This window comes from Urocitellus parryii, chromosome 6, assembly GCF_045843805.1.
Source record: "Urocitellus parryii isolate mUroPar1 chromosome 6, mUroPar1.hap1, whole genome shotgun sequence".
Taxonomy (NCBI): Eukaryota; Metazoa; Chordata; class Mammalia; order Rodentia; family Sciuridae; genus Urocitellus; species Urocitellus parryii.
Genome location: NC_135536.1, coordinates 87,065,020 through 87,084,879, shown reverse-complemented (window position 1 = coordinate 87,084,879; position 19,860 = coordinate 87,065,020). Strand labels below are relative to the sequence as shown.

Here is a 19,860-nt window from a genome sequence, read left to right as displayed (position 1 = left end):
GTGTGTGTGTGTGTGTGTGTGTGTGTGTGTGTGTGTGTGTGTGTTTGAGAAAGAGAGAGAGAATATGTATCCAAGACTGAGACTGAGACCTAGACCCAGAGAAAGAAAGAGACACAGAGGCACAGATAGGGAAGGAAAGAGAGAAGAGAAAAAATGAAACGGAGAAACACAGAGAAGCTATTTCTAGTTCAGTACTGCAAAGGGCTTGTGACACCTTAGTGTGCTTCTGCAAATAGTACTTGGGGGCATAGTGAGCCTGTTACAGGAGTGTAAGTGAGGGGAAGAAAAACAGAATGATATTAAGTAATGAATTTTTTCATTAAAAGAGCTGACACCATTCCATAGCTTGTCTACTCTAACAAGGACTGGTAAACTGCCTTTATAATTTAATTCAACATAAAGTCTCCAGATTTTTTTAAAAAAAAATTTTTAAAAACTTCTGATTTAGAAAGAAAAGGTATTTTTTTTACTAAGAATAGCATTTTAATTTTAATTTTGAGATACCTTCTAAGCCTATTTTCCCCAGAACAAGATAAAAAGTACAGAAGACAAAGAGCCAATTCATTTTTGGAATAAATTTAGGAACTTAAATTGTTCAATTTTTCTATATGCAACTCTTTAACAAAAACTACTGGCACCACCTTAATTGTAAATTCTCATAGGACTTAAAAGTTTATTGCCCTTCAGTACAACTCTCTTGAAACACGTGACAATAAACTACCTTTGGAGGAAAAAATTCTATCATTTGGTAATAACATAATTTTATTTTTTAACAAGTCCTTTATTCCAAGTATAACTTGCTGGCTTGGAGGTCAATTTTGGAATGAAATGGAATATGCCTGAAGAAAAGCTTGTTCCCAGCCACTTTTCTGTCTCAACCTGGTATTCTCAAGTCAATTTTGCTGTATTACCTACATATTAGAATTCTCTCCCAGGACTTCCTTTGTTGAACTTCTCTGAGAACAAATGGTTTTATGTTTCAAATAATTATTTCTTTCAGATCAGTTTTCCTAATTACACAATTATTACCAACACTTCTTAGTTCCTACTTCCTTACCTTGGCTCTATAAAATGAATTGGCAATTTATAATTATATATGATCATTCTACCTAGACACATGTTTTTAGAGCAAGAGAGAAAATGAAGGAGGGAGGAAGACTTATTTTGCTAGCCAATTCCGTCTACTGGTTAACAGACCTCAGAGCAAGACCTTTAATCTTACTTACAAAGTTTCCTCTTTGATTCATTTTTACTAAGACTGGAAATTAATTGGTCAGTATTTCACATTCATGATTAACCCATCCAGAACTCAAGGTCTGCTTATTTTAACATGTTGGTCTTCTCTTCACAAAATAATTTTATATTTACACACACATTTATGCATTCCTTCCAAATTTTTAATTTCTCTTTAGTCATTTGTTTTTGACCAAAGAAAGATATCATTCTCTAAAAGGTGATATCTATAACGCTTAGCTCAGCTTTTCAAAGACAATTCCTCCCTCATACACACTTTCATCTGAAGCTACTCCATGACCTGTGATCACATTGCCTACCCAGTGCCGCCATCCATGAGTCAGGAAATGGAGTTGCAAGAGGTACATGTGCTTCACAGCTGTTCCTCTTTTTTATTGTCCTTCTTAGAAATAGATCTGGACTTTGAGAAGGATTCCATACATGACACCTAATGATATTAATGATAATATGAAATTGTATTCCTTTTGGGGTCCAAGACTTAAGGGTTGTCTTTTATGTTTTTATGTGGTAGACTAATTTATCATTTTGTTCTTTTATTCCACAGATATTTATTCTAAACTTAGTCTTGAACAACTCAAGTCTTTTTAAATCATATAGGAACTGTGAATATTACTATTGTTTACTGTAATTTCATTTTGGGTAAGTTATATTGGTTTAAGAATGGCATTTACCCATCTCTCATAATATAAAGCCAGCAGAGAATAAACATGGATACAGTAAGTATAAATATAAACTTCCATATGATTTATTGTTGTTCCTTTACATAAGAAACAGTAATATACAAGTTACACTGCTTTAGAATGTAAAATGGATAAAAATGTGTACAAAAAAGCACATTCCTAGAAAAAGTTATTGGCAAATAGTAAAAACTGGGGAGTAAAAAGCAAAAATCAAAACAAAACAAAGAAAAGAGCAAAACCAACATTTCTTCAATTCAGTGTGCAAACATATAAAAATAGAAATACTAACTCTATGGGCAGTATTTCCTGATAAATTATTTAAATAGCATATCTACACAATCTGAGATATCTATTCCAATGGCAATGAGAAAATAATTTATAAAAATAAAGCAATGATATACAAGATGATAGAAAAAAAACACAACTTTCAGAAATTGTATTTAACATTTCAATGCTATTTCCTTACTGGGAATATTTTTTTCTGCAAAGAATTTTTTATACTATGTACAACATTGACTTTTTTAGGTACTACAGTAGCTTTAAGTTTGTTAGACACTTAAACTCTTTCTGCTTGATCCCAAAATTCTTTACTCAGTCACACAACAAATGAGGTAATATTTGTATATAAGTTTCACCTTTGTCATTTCTTTCTCTTTTGGAAAAATGAAAAAAAAATAGGCGTATGTTTTTATTCTCCCTGGAAATAGGCACAAAAGATGGGATCTCATGGCTTTTTTAGCAATCCAAAATACTTGCAAACAGACAACCAGAAATTCTTGGAAAGACAAAACAAAGAAGAAAGAATTCTAAATCATTCACTCTAAGCACAAAGTGAAAAGGCAGCTCGTTGTGCTGATTTTCCATGTGCCAGTTTTAAAGAGGTTTGCTGATAAATCTCAGCTACCTGCTCTCAAACATTTTCCATATGAAATCTTATTCCAGGTAGAACAGAGTTAATAAATAATCTGTATTTACAATCTTACAGTCATGAAGACTTCTAACAAAGATGATATGGATAGTCCTTACACTACTTCCTGTTCCACGAATAATCTTTCAGACAAATCCTCCAGAATAGGTATAAAATAAATATTTTACACTGTAAAGCGTTTGTTAAACAACAACAACAACAACAACAACAACAACAACAAGCCCAAGAAACTATAGTCCAAAAGAGAATTGAAAAACTCCATGGTAATTCAGGAAGATAGAAAAGGAATGTTTTAGTTAGATTGATAATAATTTTGTGCCTTTCTAACCATAAAAATATAAGCACAGCTGCCCCTCCTTTGGGAGGCAGCTAGAGCTCACTGAGATGGTAGGTTTTCCTATTTTCTGCTACATCTGCACAAGATACATCTGAAATAAAACCAACAATTTCAATGTGACCAGGCAATGGCAGCCAGTACTGCCTTGCACTTCTGACACCCTGTTCTGGCCACTACAAGTGATATGTTAACGGCGGGACCAGGGAGGAAGTCCAGAGCCAGTCTTTCCCTCCCTGCCCTTCTTCTATTTGAGTGCCTATTTACGTGGGTTAATCAGCTAACACTGGTCAGCATCATGAAATCCAGCAATAGTCTTTCAATCCCCTGAAAGTGATTTAGTACCGAACATGTAACAGTTCCTCCATATTTTCTTCATACCTTTGCTGTTGGGTATGCACCCTCTCCTAAGTGCTTTGGCCCTGCTTCCCCTGTTCCTAAGGGAGTATGTTGGGGTGGTTTTGTTTGCTAATTCTAATGAGTCCTCCCTTCTCTGACATGCCTGAAAATGCTTCTGAGTCCATTACTCAGAGATGGCCTTGCAAAGCACCGGCTCTGGGACAAAGCAGAGTGGAGCAGGCACCATGCCAACTGAAGCAAGTAGATGCTTTTGCTTTTTCGAAAGCAAACCAGAGTTAATTGTTTATATTCTTGGAAGATGTCTCTCATTCATTGGAGGCCGAATGCTGAGTCTGTGTTTGAAAACTGCATTTTCTTGAGGCAGGTAACATGTTCTAGGAGTTCACACCAATGCAAGCAGAGAAAAAAAAAAAAAGGAAGGCAAGGAGAAGTGATCCTGGGGTTTGCTTAAGCCCTTGGTTCTAGAAGGTGCAACACCAGCATTGGTTGTGATCAGTAGTCTGATCAACAGCTTGATGATTAGGAATCTGTTAAATGCATAAACAAATACATAAATGAAAATTAGTAAGGGCAAAATCATCTTAACAGTTAACAGATTAACAAGACAGAGATAGCTATAATTTTATAGTGACAAAAAGCATTAACATTTCATTTCCTTTGCCGACACTGATACCAGGAGACTGACATAGCATAGCCTTCCAGAACTTGTGTTATGCTTTCTAAGGCCTTCAGTATTAAAAGTTTAGGAGTTTTATTTTTAAAATATACACTCAAAAATTCTATCACAAGCTAAGTATTTTTTGAGTACTATCAACCATCTTTCTTTACTCTTTATAACTGATGCCTTTGATCTTGTAGGCTTCAGGCCCTGGCTCAGTATTTATAAGCACTTATTTTGTGGTAGGTTCAACACTGGTCTCAGAGAGAGCTTAATCAATCACTGAAAAAATAAGGAAGATACAAAACTAAGGCTAATAGTGCAAATTAATTTAGCATGCTGGTATGAAGATGAAACTCCTTTTCCCTCTCTGTATACAGGGACAACTGTGATGGCATGAAGAAACCCATAAGCAGAGTGTGAGATGTGTAACATACAAAAATATTAATAAGGTCTCAGGTGTCCAGCTGCTTATCTATAGTTTACCTCTGCACCATGTAGAAAGAGCACAGAGATTTCTAAGCAAATTCATATTGTTAATAAGGACTCAGGATTTCACTAGCCACAGTTCATAAGCATCATTTCATTTTTAGCACTGTGTCTTCCAAAGCAAAATATAAATAACCCTGCCCCAAAATAGTCTTTAAATTAGCCTCTCCCACGCTCAACATCCTTTAATTTGAGTTAGATATGTCAACTGTACATTTGTTGCAATGTCGTTCCTACCTCTACATTCATATTTCAGGTCAGAGAAGAACACCATTTCTTGTGAGAAGACAAACAATCCTAGCCGACCACCAGCATAGGTTTTGTCATAGATGGGTCCTGAGTCAGCCATGATTTTCTTCCCTTCATACATTATCACTCTGCAGGAAAAATAGACCTCATTAGTGACGAGGCTCCTTTTTGTTCTCCTCCTCCTTGACTATCAGTATGACTGGAAGTGAAATTTAATCAGTGCAATCTTACCTAATGAAACCTGTCTTTGGCCTGTGGCTGAGACGCCATCTGTAGGCAGTGAAATCTTTCCAGCCTATGTGACGAGGGTCATGCCACAGGGTGCGCACCTGGAGGAAAAGGAAAAGGTTGAAACATAGCTCCATCAGGAGATTTATATTTTGTTCCATAAGAAACAGTGCTTTAAAGGCACCACAGTGACCTAGATTAGAGGGCTGTAGTGTAGGATTTTCCCCAAGGCTTCTCTCCTTGTATGTCATTCAATGAATATAAAGCAGAAAGAAATCAAAGGAGTTTTTGTTCGAAGAGGCTGAAACTGCCTTTGGATTTGAAGAGTAACAACAAGCTTCTCTCCCATGTACTATTATGATTCTTCAAAGCAGGACTTAATGCTTTAGTAGGTGATGCTGGGAACTTTACATCTAAGACTCCCCATTGGGAATCTTGGCCAAAGCACAGTGTTCCCAGTACTAGTCAAGAACCCATCCCTTTTGAAGGGTGTCACTTCTTACCTGGCCAGGGGTGTTTCCTGTATGCCACAGGGCATTTCGTAGGTGCTCGCCAGGCCCTGTGGTAGAGTTCACAACTTTTACTGAAAGGCCTGAGTATCCCTGAGCCCTTGTAGGGTTGGTGTCCCAGTAGGACTGGGTGACTTGCTTCCACATAACAACATAGAAGCGGCTGCTGGACTGGTAGCCAAACACAAATCCAGCGTAGTCATCATCCCTTTCAGTGTTGATGAAGAAGGTGCCACTGAAATCCACGGCATTAAACTTATCAAAACCTGGAAGACAAGGCCAATCCAAGTTAAAAACTGCAGCCTTCATAAGGTTCTCATTTATGTTCCCAGATATCGTTAGTGCCCATGGGGACAGGCCCAACCACCAGAGTTTGTATTTGCTTCTTTCCCATGTATGTCTTTGCCTCTTGGTGTAAGAACTCACTACTCACCTATAGCAAGTCCAGGATCACAGTTGACAGTCTGCACGAGCTCTTTACCCTGATGGCGGACAACCCAGTTAGGGTCATTTTGGGATGTCCCTTTGGGATCTAGAGGAATCATCTGGAATCGGCGGAAATCGGTCTCACTGATGTCAACATTCTCAGGACAGATGTCATCAACGTCTGGCACATTGTCATGGTCAAAGTCATCTTTGCAAGCATCACCTCGACCATCACCTAAGGTCAGAAATGCAAAAGGGCTTAGTGAAATTCTGAAATGTTGTAATGGGTGGTAGAATTCAATATCTTGTCAAAGTTGACATTTAGTCACTTTGTCCTCTCAAATGTATTCATCTTTGTTTTTATTTTCTCCATCCAGTCATGATGTCAGTTACCCTCTTAAAAAATAACTATGCTCACTTACCATCAGAGTCCTTCTGGTCAGGATTGGGCACCAGCCTGCAGTTGTCCCTGTCATCAGGAATGCCATCATTGTCATCATCATGGTCACAAGCATCTCCCTTGCCATCCTTATCATGGTCAGCCTGGTTAGCATTGGGCACGTAGGGACAGTTATCTAGATTATTCTGGTGGCCATCTTCATCAATGTCCTGATTGTTGTCACAGGTGTCTCCAACGTGGTCGGAGTCAGAGTCCAGCTAAAAAAAAGAGGCATAAAAGGAGGGTAAATCAAAGTATTAATCCCCAATTTTAAAGATGACATTAATGCATCTATAACAGGGAAAATTCTCCCATGTTTGACATGGCCTGTGAGTTTCATGTTTATTTTTTTACTACTACAGAAAGATATTACTGTTAACCATTAAGTTTGAAAAGTGTTTTTCTTTTTTAATCTTTGTTTTTAAATGTAAAATGAGAAATAATATTTAAATTTTTTTAAATACAAAACTTTCTAACAGTTATTTAATCATTAAGGTTGGAATGTAATGTTAACTGCTTACATATTAATGTTAACCGAAATCTTCTGGGTACATTGGTAATTTCCCATTGAAAGTTTCAGTTGTAAAATAGTTGACAGGTCAACCTCTCTCAATCAGAAAATAATGGAAACATGGCACTACTTCCTCTGCACATTATCTCGGTAATGTGTAGGAGAGATCAATTATTTTTTATTTTTAAGGTATTTGGTTTTATATATCTATAAGAACTGTCATCTATTGGTTAAAGTAAAACTGAGTTTTTTCAAAACAGATTTTTCTCAGAGTACTTAGCATTATTCAATATGCATGAAATGCTTAGGGACTGTTTGTATACAAACTAGAATTTTTCTTGCAAGTACTTATGCTCTTCATTTGTAAGATTTTTATATGATGCTTGAAATTTGTTTTAAAATTTATTATAACTTGATAAAGCTTTAAAAGAGCAATAATTTAAAGGGGGAAGCTGGCTTTCTCATTTCTTTTACTGTATAAAAATATTACTGCTTTTGAAAAGCTGATTTCTAAACATCTAGAACAATGCATTTTGGGAGGGAAAAAAAGTCTTCTCTCAACTTTTATTCCTTGAAAATAATGATGGGCAATTACATACACACAAAAAAAAATACTTTCAGACAAGAAACCTATTTTGTGTTTAATGTCTATTTGTAATCCTTCCTAGTATGGATGAAAGATGATCTGTTTGTAATTTTAGATACTTTGGGAAAATAAGAGGGGTTTTCTCCAGATTTTGTAAGTATTATTAGTTTGATGATTTCTTATAGCTACATTATATCATAAGCCATGAAAATAAATTTTATTTTATTTTTGGACATTTTACCCTCTTACATATGATAAATACTATTGTATGATTGTTAGTCACAGGTCTTTGCTTTGTATAGTTTATCTTAACAATGGTAGATAATGCTGAACAAGTCAAGTGGCCTTTCTTACAGGAGACAAGATTGAAGTTACCAGACATTCTCATTAAAGATCTGTGGAACTCTGCACAGGGCTCACATTAGGAAATGTTTACAAGGATACACTACAGCAGGCTCCAGAATTTTGAGCATTATGACAATGAAAGAGTTTGACCTCTATTAAATTCATTGTTTCAAAAGCCCAGCAGGGGACATTCCAATACCTTACTGAAAGAATCTGAAAGGAGTCCACCTACCTGATCTGGATTGTGTTCCAGGGGGCAGTTGTCACACTGATCTCCAACTCCATCCATATCAGTGTCCTTCTGGTCCACATTGTAGACATATTGGCAGTTGTCTCGTTCATTGAGGATACCTGCAGAGAACAGGGGACATGTTAAGAACTAGACTCTGCAGCCATGGACATTTCAATACTAACAGTCATGATGTAAGTTTAAGCTGTGTGAGTTTTCTGTCACCTTCAGGCTCACTGATCCAGGGTGTGTGTGGGGGGGGATACCTTACCATCTCCATCAATGTCTGCGGCGCAGGCATCTCCTTCACCATTGTTGTCTGTGTCTGCCTGGTCTGGGTTATGGTTGTAGGGGCAGTTGTCACAGCGGTCTCCCACATCATCTCTGTCATAGTCATACTGGGCAGGGTTGTAATGGAATGGACAGTTGTCCTGCAAAGAGGAGAAATGGAGCACTTTATAGTGTTGCCTGGGAAACCAGCCGAAGCCTCCAAACACATGCACAATATGTATCCAACTGTAAAATTCTTCAAAAATTATCTTCTACTTAGGGGATATACTGAGTACTCAGTATAAGTAAAATGATCACTACAAAAATTAAAAGACAGGACATAATGAATGAAAATGGTGAAGAATGGATTGCTATTGTTTATACATAAGTGAGATGTAAGATATAATCTCAATATCTTAGTTCTCTGTCTACCCAAAGTAGCTTTTACTGTAATTTAGGTGACATTTGAAATGATTCTTGGGAACAAAGTGTCATTTGTGTATGCTGCAGTCTCTCTCAAATGAGGGAGAAAAAGTTGTGATAAAAAATAGAACCCTTGGGGCTGGGATTGTAGCTCAGTAGTAGAGCGCTTGCCTAGCATGGGCGGGACCTGGGTTCAATTCTCAGCACCACGTAAAAATAAAAGGCATTGTGTTGTGTCCATCTACATCTAAAAAAATAAATATTAAAAAAAAAAACCAAAAAACAGAACCCCCATTTAAAATTTCTCTTGGCAACATCTATGTCCTCAAATCATTGAGACATGATGGATAATTCCTAATTAAGTATCAATTTCTTGAATTCTAAAGTGTTCCAGGCTGTTGTTGAACAGAAACTATTTTGTCTTTACCCTGTCATCTGGAATTTTGTCATTGTCGTCATCATCATCACAGGCATCACCAACTCCATCCTTGTCATAGTCTTCCTGCCCTGAGTTGGGAAGGTTGGGGCAGTTGTCCTAGGAAAGAGAAGACACACATTACAGCTATAGTTTGCATTCAATGCTCATCACATGCTCGAGGAACTGCACCAAGATATTCCAACAGGAAAAGAATGGAATACTGCCCTATAACAGCATACACACTTTTATGGGAAGGCTAAAATGAAATGTTTTCTTGGGGGATGGATATATACAGTTGGTATTAGTACTCTAGGCTTTATAGATACTGTGAATACAAATCATACTCTGCTGGTATTTATTACAGCAGTGAACATTTTTTTGGACAAAAGAATTGACTATGGGGCACAATTGCCAAAAAAAGTCTGTTCATTCATATTCTTGGCACCAAATACTAATGACTTTTAATGCCCTTCTGTCTTTGGGAGATTTAATCTTTCCGTTTCATTTTCAAAGTTCCAATATTTAAAATTGCTTAGCATGTTCCTCTGAACAGGGTCTTCTTTTGGGTGGTCCATGAGGAAAGCTGGCTCACCTTTTTGCAGTGGTACGTTGCATTGGCCACACACACCAAGTCCTCGTTTGGCCAGCCATCCAGGTCTGTGTCCTCCCCGCAGATGATGCCATTTCCAGCATATCCAGGTTTGCACTCACAGCGGTACATGGGGTCACTGTAGTGGCCCAGGTAGTTGCACTTGGCATTCTTGTTGCAGTCATGTGTCCCATCTGTGCAGGGGTTTCGGGGCTTGCATACCTGAGGGTACACCATCCTGTTGTTAACATGGAGCTTTCAAGAGTTTGCAGCTATAATGGAAATAACAGCCTAGATCCCAATCATCTCCAAGTAGACAGAGACCCCACTGGAAGAATGTAAGATACTTCTGTCCCTTCCCATTCTCTCCAGGCTTTAGGCAAATGTTACTTTATATTTGGTTTTCTTGAAATTGCTCAGCATGACCATTTGCTCACAACTTCTTCCAGAACAACATTTTCAACTATAGTGGCTATTAAGTTTTGCTTCTAAAATTAGAATGTGTACTTACTGCCCTCCTATTTTTATTCAGGGTATGAAATTTCACTCCCCCCTTTGCTAGTTGTTTTAGTCAAAGATAGCTCTCTTTTACACTGGTCTGCTAGTCCAGTCTACTGTACCTGTTTGTTGGCCATGGCATGCTCGACACCTCGCCCAAAGGGCTGTGAGCCAGTGAAGCGTGGAGGGCAGGGCAAGCAGTTATAGCCAGGGTCTGTGTTCTTACATCTGTGCTCCCCGTTGTGGTTGAAGCAGGCATCAGGCACTTCTTTGCACTGTGAAGGAAGTACAGGTTTGCTTAACATATAGAAAATGCTGCCTTAAGAAAGTGCTGGGACAAGTTAGCTACTTTCCTATATCTAGTGACTCAGAGCCATCAGTTCCTCACCTCATCAACATCTTTGCACTGGATGCCATTTCCACTGTAACCAGGAGGACAAGCACCACATTTCCAGCTGCCATCAGGATAGCTAGTACACTTGGCACCAGCAAAGCAGGGATTGGATAGGCACCCATCTGATACAAGGGAGAGAGACAGAGAATTGGTTGGTTTAAGCTGCTGTTATTGTCATGGCAGCCACTTAAAAAGCAATACAAAAGAAGACACTGTCCCTCTGCTACTGATAACTTGAAGATTATATTGTGCTCCTGCATTTTAGAGTAACCAAACCACTCAGGACCAATCAAAGCTGGAACCAAATTGAATGCTGACTGAAGCATTCAGTAAAATTAAAAGGTCCTAGGGTGATTTTGTCCCGGGCTCACCAATTGGACAGTCCTGCTTGTTGCAGACTTGGTTTTCTGTCACATCACCAATGCAGTCTTTGCCTCCAAACTGGGGCATGGGGTTGTTGCAGAGCCGGCTACGTTTTTGCACCCCTCCTCCACAGGTGACAGAACAAATGTCCCACGGTGACCAGGGACCCCAGCCTCCATTGACTGTAAAAAAAAAAAATGAATCATACAAAAATAAAGGTCAGTTTTCAAATGCTCTACCTGCCATAGCAGACTCTCCTAAGCTTATTTGAGAAACTTCTGCCACCCTGACACATGGAAAGAATGTTTGGGAAGAGGGTGAGTTTGAAATGGTGTTCTTTCTGTTTTTCATTAAAAGAAGCTGAGCATGCAGGACTTTGCTTCTGTTTGTTTCTCTAGTAAGTAACCTTCCCCCTTACATGACCCACTGGAGTGGAGGCTGCAGACACCAGGCAACCAGCTGGGCAGAGCTGCTGCTCATGTGCAGCCCCTGGTCAGGCTCTCACTTACTGGGGCAGGCGTCTTTCCTGCAAGCTTTGGTCTCCCGGGCTTCGCCTTCACATGGTTTCCCATTCATCTGGGGGCTGGGAGAGTTGCAGAGCCGAATCCTTGTGATCACACCATCACCACATGTCACAGAACAAGATGACCATGGGGACCAGTGGCTCCAGCCGCCATCCTGTTTAACTAAAGTAAAAAGCTGATGTCACAAATGGTGCTGGTTTGGAGCTAGATAAATAGAAGCCTAGAGCATCCAGAAATATTTCCAGAATATGGTCAATAGCAACTAAAACTAGTGTATGGTACAAATTGGCTCTTGGCCACATATCCAATGTCAACATGGAGCTATATCTACTAGGGACAGATAACATGTAGCTGTCTCTGTGGGTTGTCAATAACCTAACATTTACAGGGTACTTACCATGAGCCAAGCTCTATGCTTTTTTCTTTATATACATTATCCAAATAAAATGCTTAAAATAACCTTAGCAGGAACTATTACTACCCCTAAGTTGCAGACGAGGCAAGGGCTGTAGGGAGGATAGGTTGTGTTCAAGGTGCAGAGATAAGTGGTAGAACTAGGATTCAGATCCTGAGATTTCTAAAACCTGTGCTCTAAGGCTCCATAGTGCAGAGTGACTCTTGGTGATGACAAATCAGACTTCCCTATCCCTAAGTGGCCAAGATGCTTACATCTCTTGTCACACTCCTGAATGTGGCAGGTCCGTGTCTGGACTGAGGAGCCCTCACATCGGTTGTTGAGGCTGTCACAGGAGCGACCGCGTTGCTGAATTCCATTGCCACACGTTGCAGAGCAGGAAGTCCACTCTGACCATGGAGACCAGCCATCATCTGCAGAGTCGCTGGCTGCAGGGGAACAGAGATTGGTTAGTACCAGATGATTAGGATGAGCTGTTCTTTAGACAGCTGTTTAGGGCTATTCATTTGCCAGAGGGTATAGAACAATATACTTTTTTTATCCACTTGGCTTTATTGAGATATGATTAGTAAATAAAAACTGTTTATATTTGAAGTATACATGTGATATTTTGATATATGTATACATTGTAAAGTGATTACTACTGTCAAACTCATGATTACATTCTCACTTCACATAGCCACCTTTTGTGTGGTGATATAAGGTTTTCTCTTAAAAATTTTCAAATGTACAATTCAGTTATCTTAACTATAGACATCATACTGTACATGAGCTCTCCAGAACTTAATATCAAGTGGTATGAAGCTTCAGTTATGTAGGATGGAAAGCAATATATTTCTTAGGCAACCAGGTGAGGCCCTATGGATGAGGATCTTTGGGCTAATCAGATGCTTTGCCCAAGTCAGTACAGCTGAGACTTCTCAGTGTTATGTTCTATTCACTACTTCTTCTTTTCTCCTTTTGGAGCATTTCAGATGAGTTTTCTTTCACTGACTTAAGATATTCCATAGGCATTTCCATTCTCAGCTTTCTAAGAGTGCTGGAGTTTGGTGCAGGTGATAGGAGTCATTTTTGACTGTCAGAGAAGCCCCAGACCATGTGACAGACAAGCATGAAGGCAGTTGGCTTGCTGTTGGCTCTGGCTCTAATTTGGCCATGAGGTCAGTCAATTTGTTGATATTCTCACCCTAAGCATGTGGAGCCTTCTTTGTACATATTTTCACAAGAGGAGAATGTGTTTGTTTATCTTCTGCCCAGGCACCAATGACTACAATCACATCTATCTATCTCAGAAGACAGAGAACTTGTTTTCTTTTGCCATCAGTTGGAAATTTTCCTTGCAATCCCTCATTAAAGTTCAGAATACTGCTAGTCTCCATCCAGCTTTGTTCCCTGTAACCCACACCTTGAGTGCATGCTGAACAAAAAGAGATATACCCATGGCCACTACTGGGACTCCTGGATGAGAATGGTTGTTCTGAGTTGTGGTCCATATATGTAGAGGTGTGTGTGTGTGTGTGTGTGTGTGTGTGATGGGCAAGTGCTACTTTCCTGTCTTCTTCCTTATCTTTGTTGTGATGAATCACTTTTATGACTTGTACCTAATACATTAAATATCATCTCAGCAAAGTGATTAATTTATATTGGCAATAAAAACCAGAAATAAGGTGCCATGAAACAACACAGTGCCTAACTTCTTTTAGGGCCCTGAAACTCAAACTGATGTTATTCTCTATCACTGCAGATAACACAGGCAGAATTTTTAGACCCACTTTAGTCCAGTGTTCACACCACAAACCTGTTGATTTCTTTAGTTAATAACTTTTTCATTACCTCTAAGGTTAAATTCTAAAAGAAGTCAACTTAGACCTATTGCTGCTACATATCCATCTCCTTTCCTCAAAGCATAAACTTAAAATCAATAAGCTAAACCAGGATCATTACTGCCTATACCATAATCCAGATGAGTATTTAAAATTTTGTCATAATGAAGTTTTGGGTTCTATGCAGCAGCCAAGCTGTAGGTTAATCAGTTGTGCAGCAAGAAACAGAATGAAAATATATGATGGAGATGGGATTGGGATCCAGTGTTGTGCCCAGCTATCTAGGGTGTATTAAAATTGATCTAGTCACTAAAGAAGGGTTATGCCATTTTAGGAACTTACGCCAACACCGTGGGCAGCATTCTCCATCAGGAACAGTGGCATTTGAGCAGGGCATAATGGGACAGGACACCTTTTTGCAGATGGTGACTGAGTTCTGCAGGGTAAGAGAACAAGGGGAAAACAGGCTACTGAGCATATTGGAGTCAGAAGTTTACAAAATGCAGCATTTCCGTTACAAGCCACAACATGCCAAGGCTGTAAATGCTCTAGTGAAATGGTTTTAATAGAAGATCTGTCTGTTGTATTTGCAGCCACCAGTATTATATGTTCTAGTGCTAGCTGCTTGTCTCTCCATTCTTCAGAGATTTTTTTAATTGCTACGTAGGCATGAAAGTTATAGTACAAATAATTTATATAAGGGGAAATTGACAAATGTTATGGGTCAAAATCTATATCTAAAGTCAAATTTCCAGATGACTTTTTAAATTTAATCCATCCTTAGGGGGAAAAGAAGAACTATGAGCATTTCCCCCTTACCCATAGATCTTGCTTTATATTATATTGGAGAAGAATGGGCATTTAAAGAAGTTGGCTCCCAACCTCAGTAATCTGTGATTTGTATTAGCTTTACTTTGCTCGATAACCTAGATAAACCCCAAACTCACTGCCACTGGTGTGGGGACACATGCCAGGAGGCAGTGCCATCTGAGCCAAGTAGATAGTGACATCCTACCAATGTGGGGCTATGTGATTTGGACAACAGTCAGTACTGTGTAAAAGAACCTCTGTGCCAGAGCTGAATACAAATCAGGGTTGGGTAGGGGGAGGAATGTTTTAAGGAGGTTAAATTTACCTGACATTCAACACTTATTCTTTGAAGTAAATCAGCTAAATTATTCAGATGTCTAAGTAGATTTGTTCTCCTAGATATTTAGCCTGGGGTAGAATTAAGACTTGATAAGACTTCTGAGAGTTTAAAGAAGAATTCATAGATGTCATAATTGCATCTCAAAGAAAAGACCATTTTGGTAATCAGGTCATGGTACTTAAAAAGAACTTGTGTGGCCACTAGGTATTTCCTGAGAGTGTGTTTTTAAATGATCAATTCTTATTTTAGTTTGTGACCATCCCTTACCTGACAGTGACACTCAGTGCAGCTATCCACAGTCCATTCCTCATTATTCCTATACTGAATCCCGTTGTGATAGCAGAGTGGAGGCTTCCTCAGTTCATTGGCCAGCACTTTGTTCTCTTCCGTCTAAGGAGGGAAGAACTATTGTTAGTGCTCAGCCTCATTTGGGGCCATCTCTGATGGACCTTCAAGGGCGAGTGGGCTGGGAGCAGAGGCCACTGACCACTTTGTGGATGCTGTCCTGCAATGTGGTCACGATGGTGCGCAGGCCCCTGAGTTCCAGGACCATGCTGGACAGCTCATCACAGGAGATGCCACAAATAGCTTGCAGGTCCTTTGTCTTGTGGCCAATGTAGTTGGTGCGGATGGCAGGGCTGGAACCATTCACCACATTGTTGTCAAGAGTGAGGAGGACATTTGTAGCTGCTAAGAAACAAAATGAAAAAATAATGGAAGGGCTTCAAACAGATGATCTCATCAGCCAGCCCCTTGAGTTCATAGCTGTAAGACTTTTCATGTGAGACTAGGGATGCAGGAAGAGGGGATGTGTGGAATACCCATCAAGATCACTTTTGTAAACCTCTTAACTTTGTTACCTAGGGTAAGTTATGCACAAATACTTTTGTTTGGATTTCTCGGTCTATCTGTGGTGGAATTCCCCTTATTTCCTCATATCCCCTAAAAATAGAGGGGTACTCACCACTGGAGCACCCTTTGTTCCTGAGGATGTCTTCTGGTGTGGTTCCAAAGACAAACCTCACATTCTGCAGCACCCCCTGTGGGCAGAGGACATACATTACTTTTGGATGTTACACGTGGGGTTGGGCTGGGGGTAAGGAGACTGTCTCTTTATGTTAGAAAAAGCACACAACAGCTTTTTCTTAAAAAGAGAAAGTTTAAAAGAGTTCCATTTCAAAATCATTATGTCAAAATAGCACACCAACATAAATTGCCAAACAACTTTAAAATTTTAATTGTGTCTTCTGCAAAGTCTTCAGCATTTTATAAAGAATTAAGTTATCAGCTAACTTGGGCACACAGGAAATGAAATCTGATACTAAATCCAGAGGATTTAGTATCAATAATGACACTCTGGTGTCAGAGTTAAATGTGGGAGTTCAAAGCCACAGTTGCAAAGATCTAGAAGATAAAGGAAGGAAGAAGCTATAGCAGCAAATAGCGACTGTTTGAATTTTTGATTCCAGACTGGCAGCAGATAGCAAGGTGGTGCTGATTTTGCTCATACAAAGTATCCATTTCACACCTATTAAAATCGGTGGAATGCATTTGAATAAATTATTTTCTTTGGAGCATAAGCAGTGTCTAATGCTTGAAGAGGGATGTTAACAGAAAAGGCTCTTTCCCAGGCCACCAGCATTGGCATCTGCATCACCTGCTACTAGTTAGAAATGCAAATTCTCAGGCCCCTATCCAGATCTATGGAATCTGAAACCCTGGGGGTGGGAGGGATCAGTATGTAATTTAACTGCACTGCAGGGGACTCTGGCACTCCTTAAGTTTGAAAGCTGTTGTTTTAGTCTAAGGGCAGTATTTCCTGTAGCTCTTGAGACAGGTCAGCAGACTAACAAATGACCCCATTGACCAGGGCTCCAAGAATAGGACTCACCTGAAAATTGTCATTGACGTCTCCCTTTGCAATGCGAAGCCTGGCGATATTGGCCAGGTCCCTGGTAAATATGTTTTGGATGGGGACATCCAGTTCAGCATTCTCCATCTTCTCACAGTCGATGTACAGCTGGGCCCTGTCTTCCTGCACAAACAGGGTGATGGTTTTCCACTGGCCAGTGGCCAGAAGAGCTTCTTCCACAGACACTATCTGCTGATTCCCCTGAACACTCAGGCTCAGGTCCAGGGTGCCTGCTTTGCCATTGGAGACCACACTGAAGATCTGGCCAGAGTGGTCTTTACGTTCCACAGCCAGCAGTGTGCCCCGGGTCTTCTTCATCTGCCTCAGGGAAGCCAGGAGGAGGAAACCTTTGTCTGCCCGCACAGCATCCACTAGGTCTTGGAACTTGTCATCAGGCACAGGGGGGATCAGGTTGGCATTCTCAATGCGGAAAGCTGGGCTGGATGGGTCAGGCCCCTTCACCAGCCGGCGCCCAGAACCCCTTCGGGCAGCTCCAGTGAGTTCAAAGATGTCAAAAACGCTGTTGTCTCCCCCAGACTCTGTTAGACAAAAGAGGACACAATAAACTTTTTAGGCTGGGGCCAGGGGTAGAGGGTTTGTCTCTGAGTGGGTAGGATCAGAGGGACAGAGTGAAAACTCCTGGCAACCACTGAAAGAACTGAATAAACACCATGATCAGAGGGAAGCTGCATCCTGATATTCAGTCAGGGCTCAGCAGTGAAACAGCAGGGCAGGAAGCATGGGAGAAGATGCACCTGAACTAGCCTGCACCTCTTCCTCTTCCCCCTCCCACTAAAGGGATCACAAGGACTCACCTGGAATTCGGTTGGTGTCACACACATGCAACAGGAACAGAACAATGAATCCCCAGGCCAGCCCCATGGTGGAGCTATTTGTGCCCAGCAGGGAACCTGTAGCTGAAAGCACAAGAACCCAGGGTCAGAGACCAGCTAAGTAGGGATAGTGGGCAAAAATGGTGGGGGTAGGGGATGGGCATGGGGCCAGAGCCTGCACATCCCTCTGTGGCCCCACATTTGTTGGAATGAAGGACAACAGGATTTACTTTCCGAGAGCAGCACACACATAAAATGAGAGAGCCCTGGAGCAGGGGATTGTAGTGTTCAAGTATGAGAGGCACAAAGAACAACAGTCTGGGGCTTCTCCTTGGAAAGTCGAGGGTGAACAGCAAGACAAGGAGATGTAGTTTGGGGTACAGGGAGGACACCAGGAAGTAGAACCTAGAGGACTGATGTACAGGTTCAGGGAGGGTTAAGAGAATGGAAAAAATTCTCGGGGTGTCTTAACAAGTTTGTGAACGCCAAGGCTGGAGAGGATGGCTCTGGAGCCGTCCCATGAAAGATTACCCCCAGTAGACAGGGCAGGACAAGCAAAGGGGGAGAGTAGGATATTCCTGACTCCTTCTGACCGGCTGAAGCCGGGGAGCTTGAGGTGGATGGCCAGGGCAGCACTGTTGCTCTGATGTGGCCGATGTGGCTTACCTGTGTGGGCGCAGTGGCTGGAGTGCGGCAAGGGCAACGAGTCCTGAAGAGGCGCCGGGGCAGTCGGTGCACCTGGGGAGAATCCGGAGGAGGCAGGAGAGCTCCGGGAGAGCTCGCAGAAGCCCGAACTCGCCGGCTGGCTCGGGGGCAGTGGCTGCAGAGGCGGAGGAGCCGCGCGCTTTTAAAGGGGCGCTCACATTCCTGGGGATTCCTCTGGCCAATGGGCGGCTGCCGGGCAGGAAGCGGGAGGGGGGCCAGTCTGGGTTCCTCTCTCCGCCCCCCGCTGCCTGGCGCGCAACTTTCCAGCTAGAAAGTGAAGGGGGAGGCAGAGGTCGGGGCACAGGAGCACTGGAACTTCTCAGAAAAATAGGTGCCCGCCCACACAGCGTTGGCGCACACAGACTCAGCACTTAGGCTCTTGCGCCACGCGGGCCTGAGGCTTTCAGCGTGAACATCCTGAGCACGACCTGCCTTTGGCGACCTCCAGAGACCCTAGGGGGCGGGGGAGGGGGTGCTTTTAGACAAACTCATCTTCTTGAGTGTCAGGGCAGTGGCTGAGAGACCAGAGAAACCACTATGAGATGGAGACCGTTTTGTTAAAAAAAAAAAAAAAAAAAAAAAAGAAAAAAAAAAGAAAGAAAGAAAGAAAGAAAGAAAGAAAGAAAGAAAGAAAGAAAAGAGAAAGAAAGGCTTAATGGGGTAAAAGGGACCTCTAAAGGACCAGTCAAAGAATTTGCCTATTGGGGAGTTCTTGACCTTCATCCATCCATCCCGGTGGTTTGGGGAACCACATGTCTCCCTTACTCCGCGCTACTGCCCTGGCCCGCACGCGTGCCCTCGGCCCGACCCTCGAAGGGAGGCAGTAGGGTGTCGCGTCGGGCGGGCTGGGCAGTGTACAGGCTGGTCTTCCCTCCCACTGTCCACGGGGCACACTTTCCAAGCTTTTCCCAGTTGCTGCGGCGCTTCCACAGCTTGCCGCTTGGGAGCGGTATGCGTATTCTGATCAAGGGCTCCTTTCTAATTGGGGAATTTTAAGGAAACAAACTCATATTCAGTTTCCTCAAGCCAAAACTGAAATTGTGTCTTGAAAAACAGTTTTTGTGCCCACTCGTGCTTCTTAACGTGACTCCTGGTTGGACAATTTGCAGAGCCAGATGGCTCCAGAGTCTTAAACTATTTACAGAACAGACTAATAGAGCAATAAATTACACTCTGCCTATTATTTTATTGCCCTTTTCCCTTCCTAAACGTTCTTTTCATTTTTCAGCTCTTGAAACCAAGGTGTGGGCTTGCATTTCTGTAGGCACACACATTGCCGTGAGTGCTGCTGCCTGATGTTTCTGTCATTGAAGTCTGG

The 19,860-nt window shown here is 41.3% G+C and overlaps 1 protein-coding gene across 1 annotated transcript; it reads right to left on the bottom strand.

The window, feature by feature from the left end:
- Positions 1–2,050: 2,050 nt before the first annotated feature.
- On the bottom strand, positions 2,051–18,643 carry Thbs1 (thrombospondin 1). Its single transcript, XM_026391391.2, has 22 exons — positions 18,504–18,643; positions 17,820–17,921; positions 16,984–17,543; positions 16,057–16,132; positions 15,580–15,782; positions 15,360–15,482; positions 14,285–14,378; positions 12,374–12,547; positions 11,690–11,866; positions 11,189–11,362; positions 10,812–10,939; positions 10,546–10,698; positions 9,929–10,147; positions 9,346–9,453; positions 8,497–8,656; positions 8,229–8,347; positions 6,538–6,772; positions 6,123–6,350; positions 5,684–5,955; positions 5,184–5,281; positions 4,941–5,080; positions 2,051–4,083 (listed from the first exon to the last, which is right to left on the bottom strand). The coding sequence occupies exons 2-22, from the start codon at positions 17,884–17,886 to the stop codon at positions 4,076–4,078; spliced, it is 3,516 nt and encodes a 1,171-aa protein (XP_026247176.1). The 5' UTR covers positions 17,887–17,921; positions 18,504–18,643; the 3' UTR covers positions 2,051–4,075.
- Between the last annotated feature and the right edge of the window lie 1,217 nt (positions 18,644–19,860).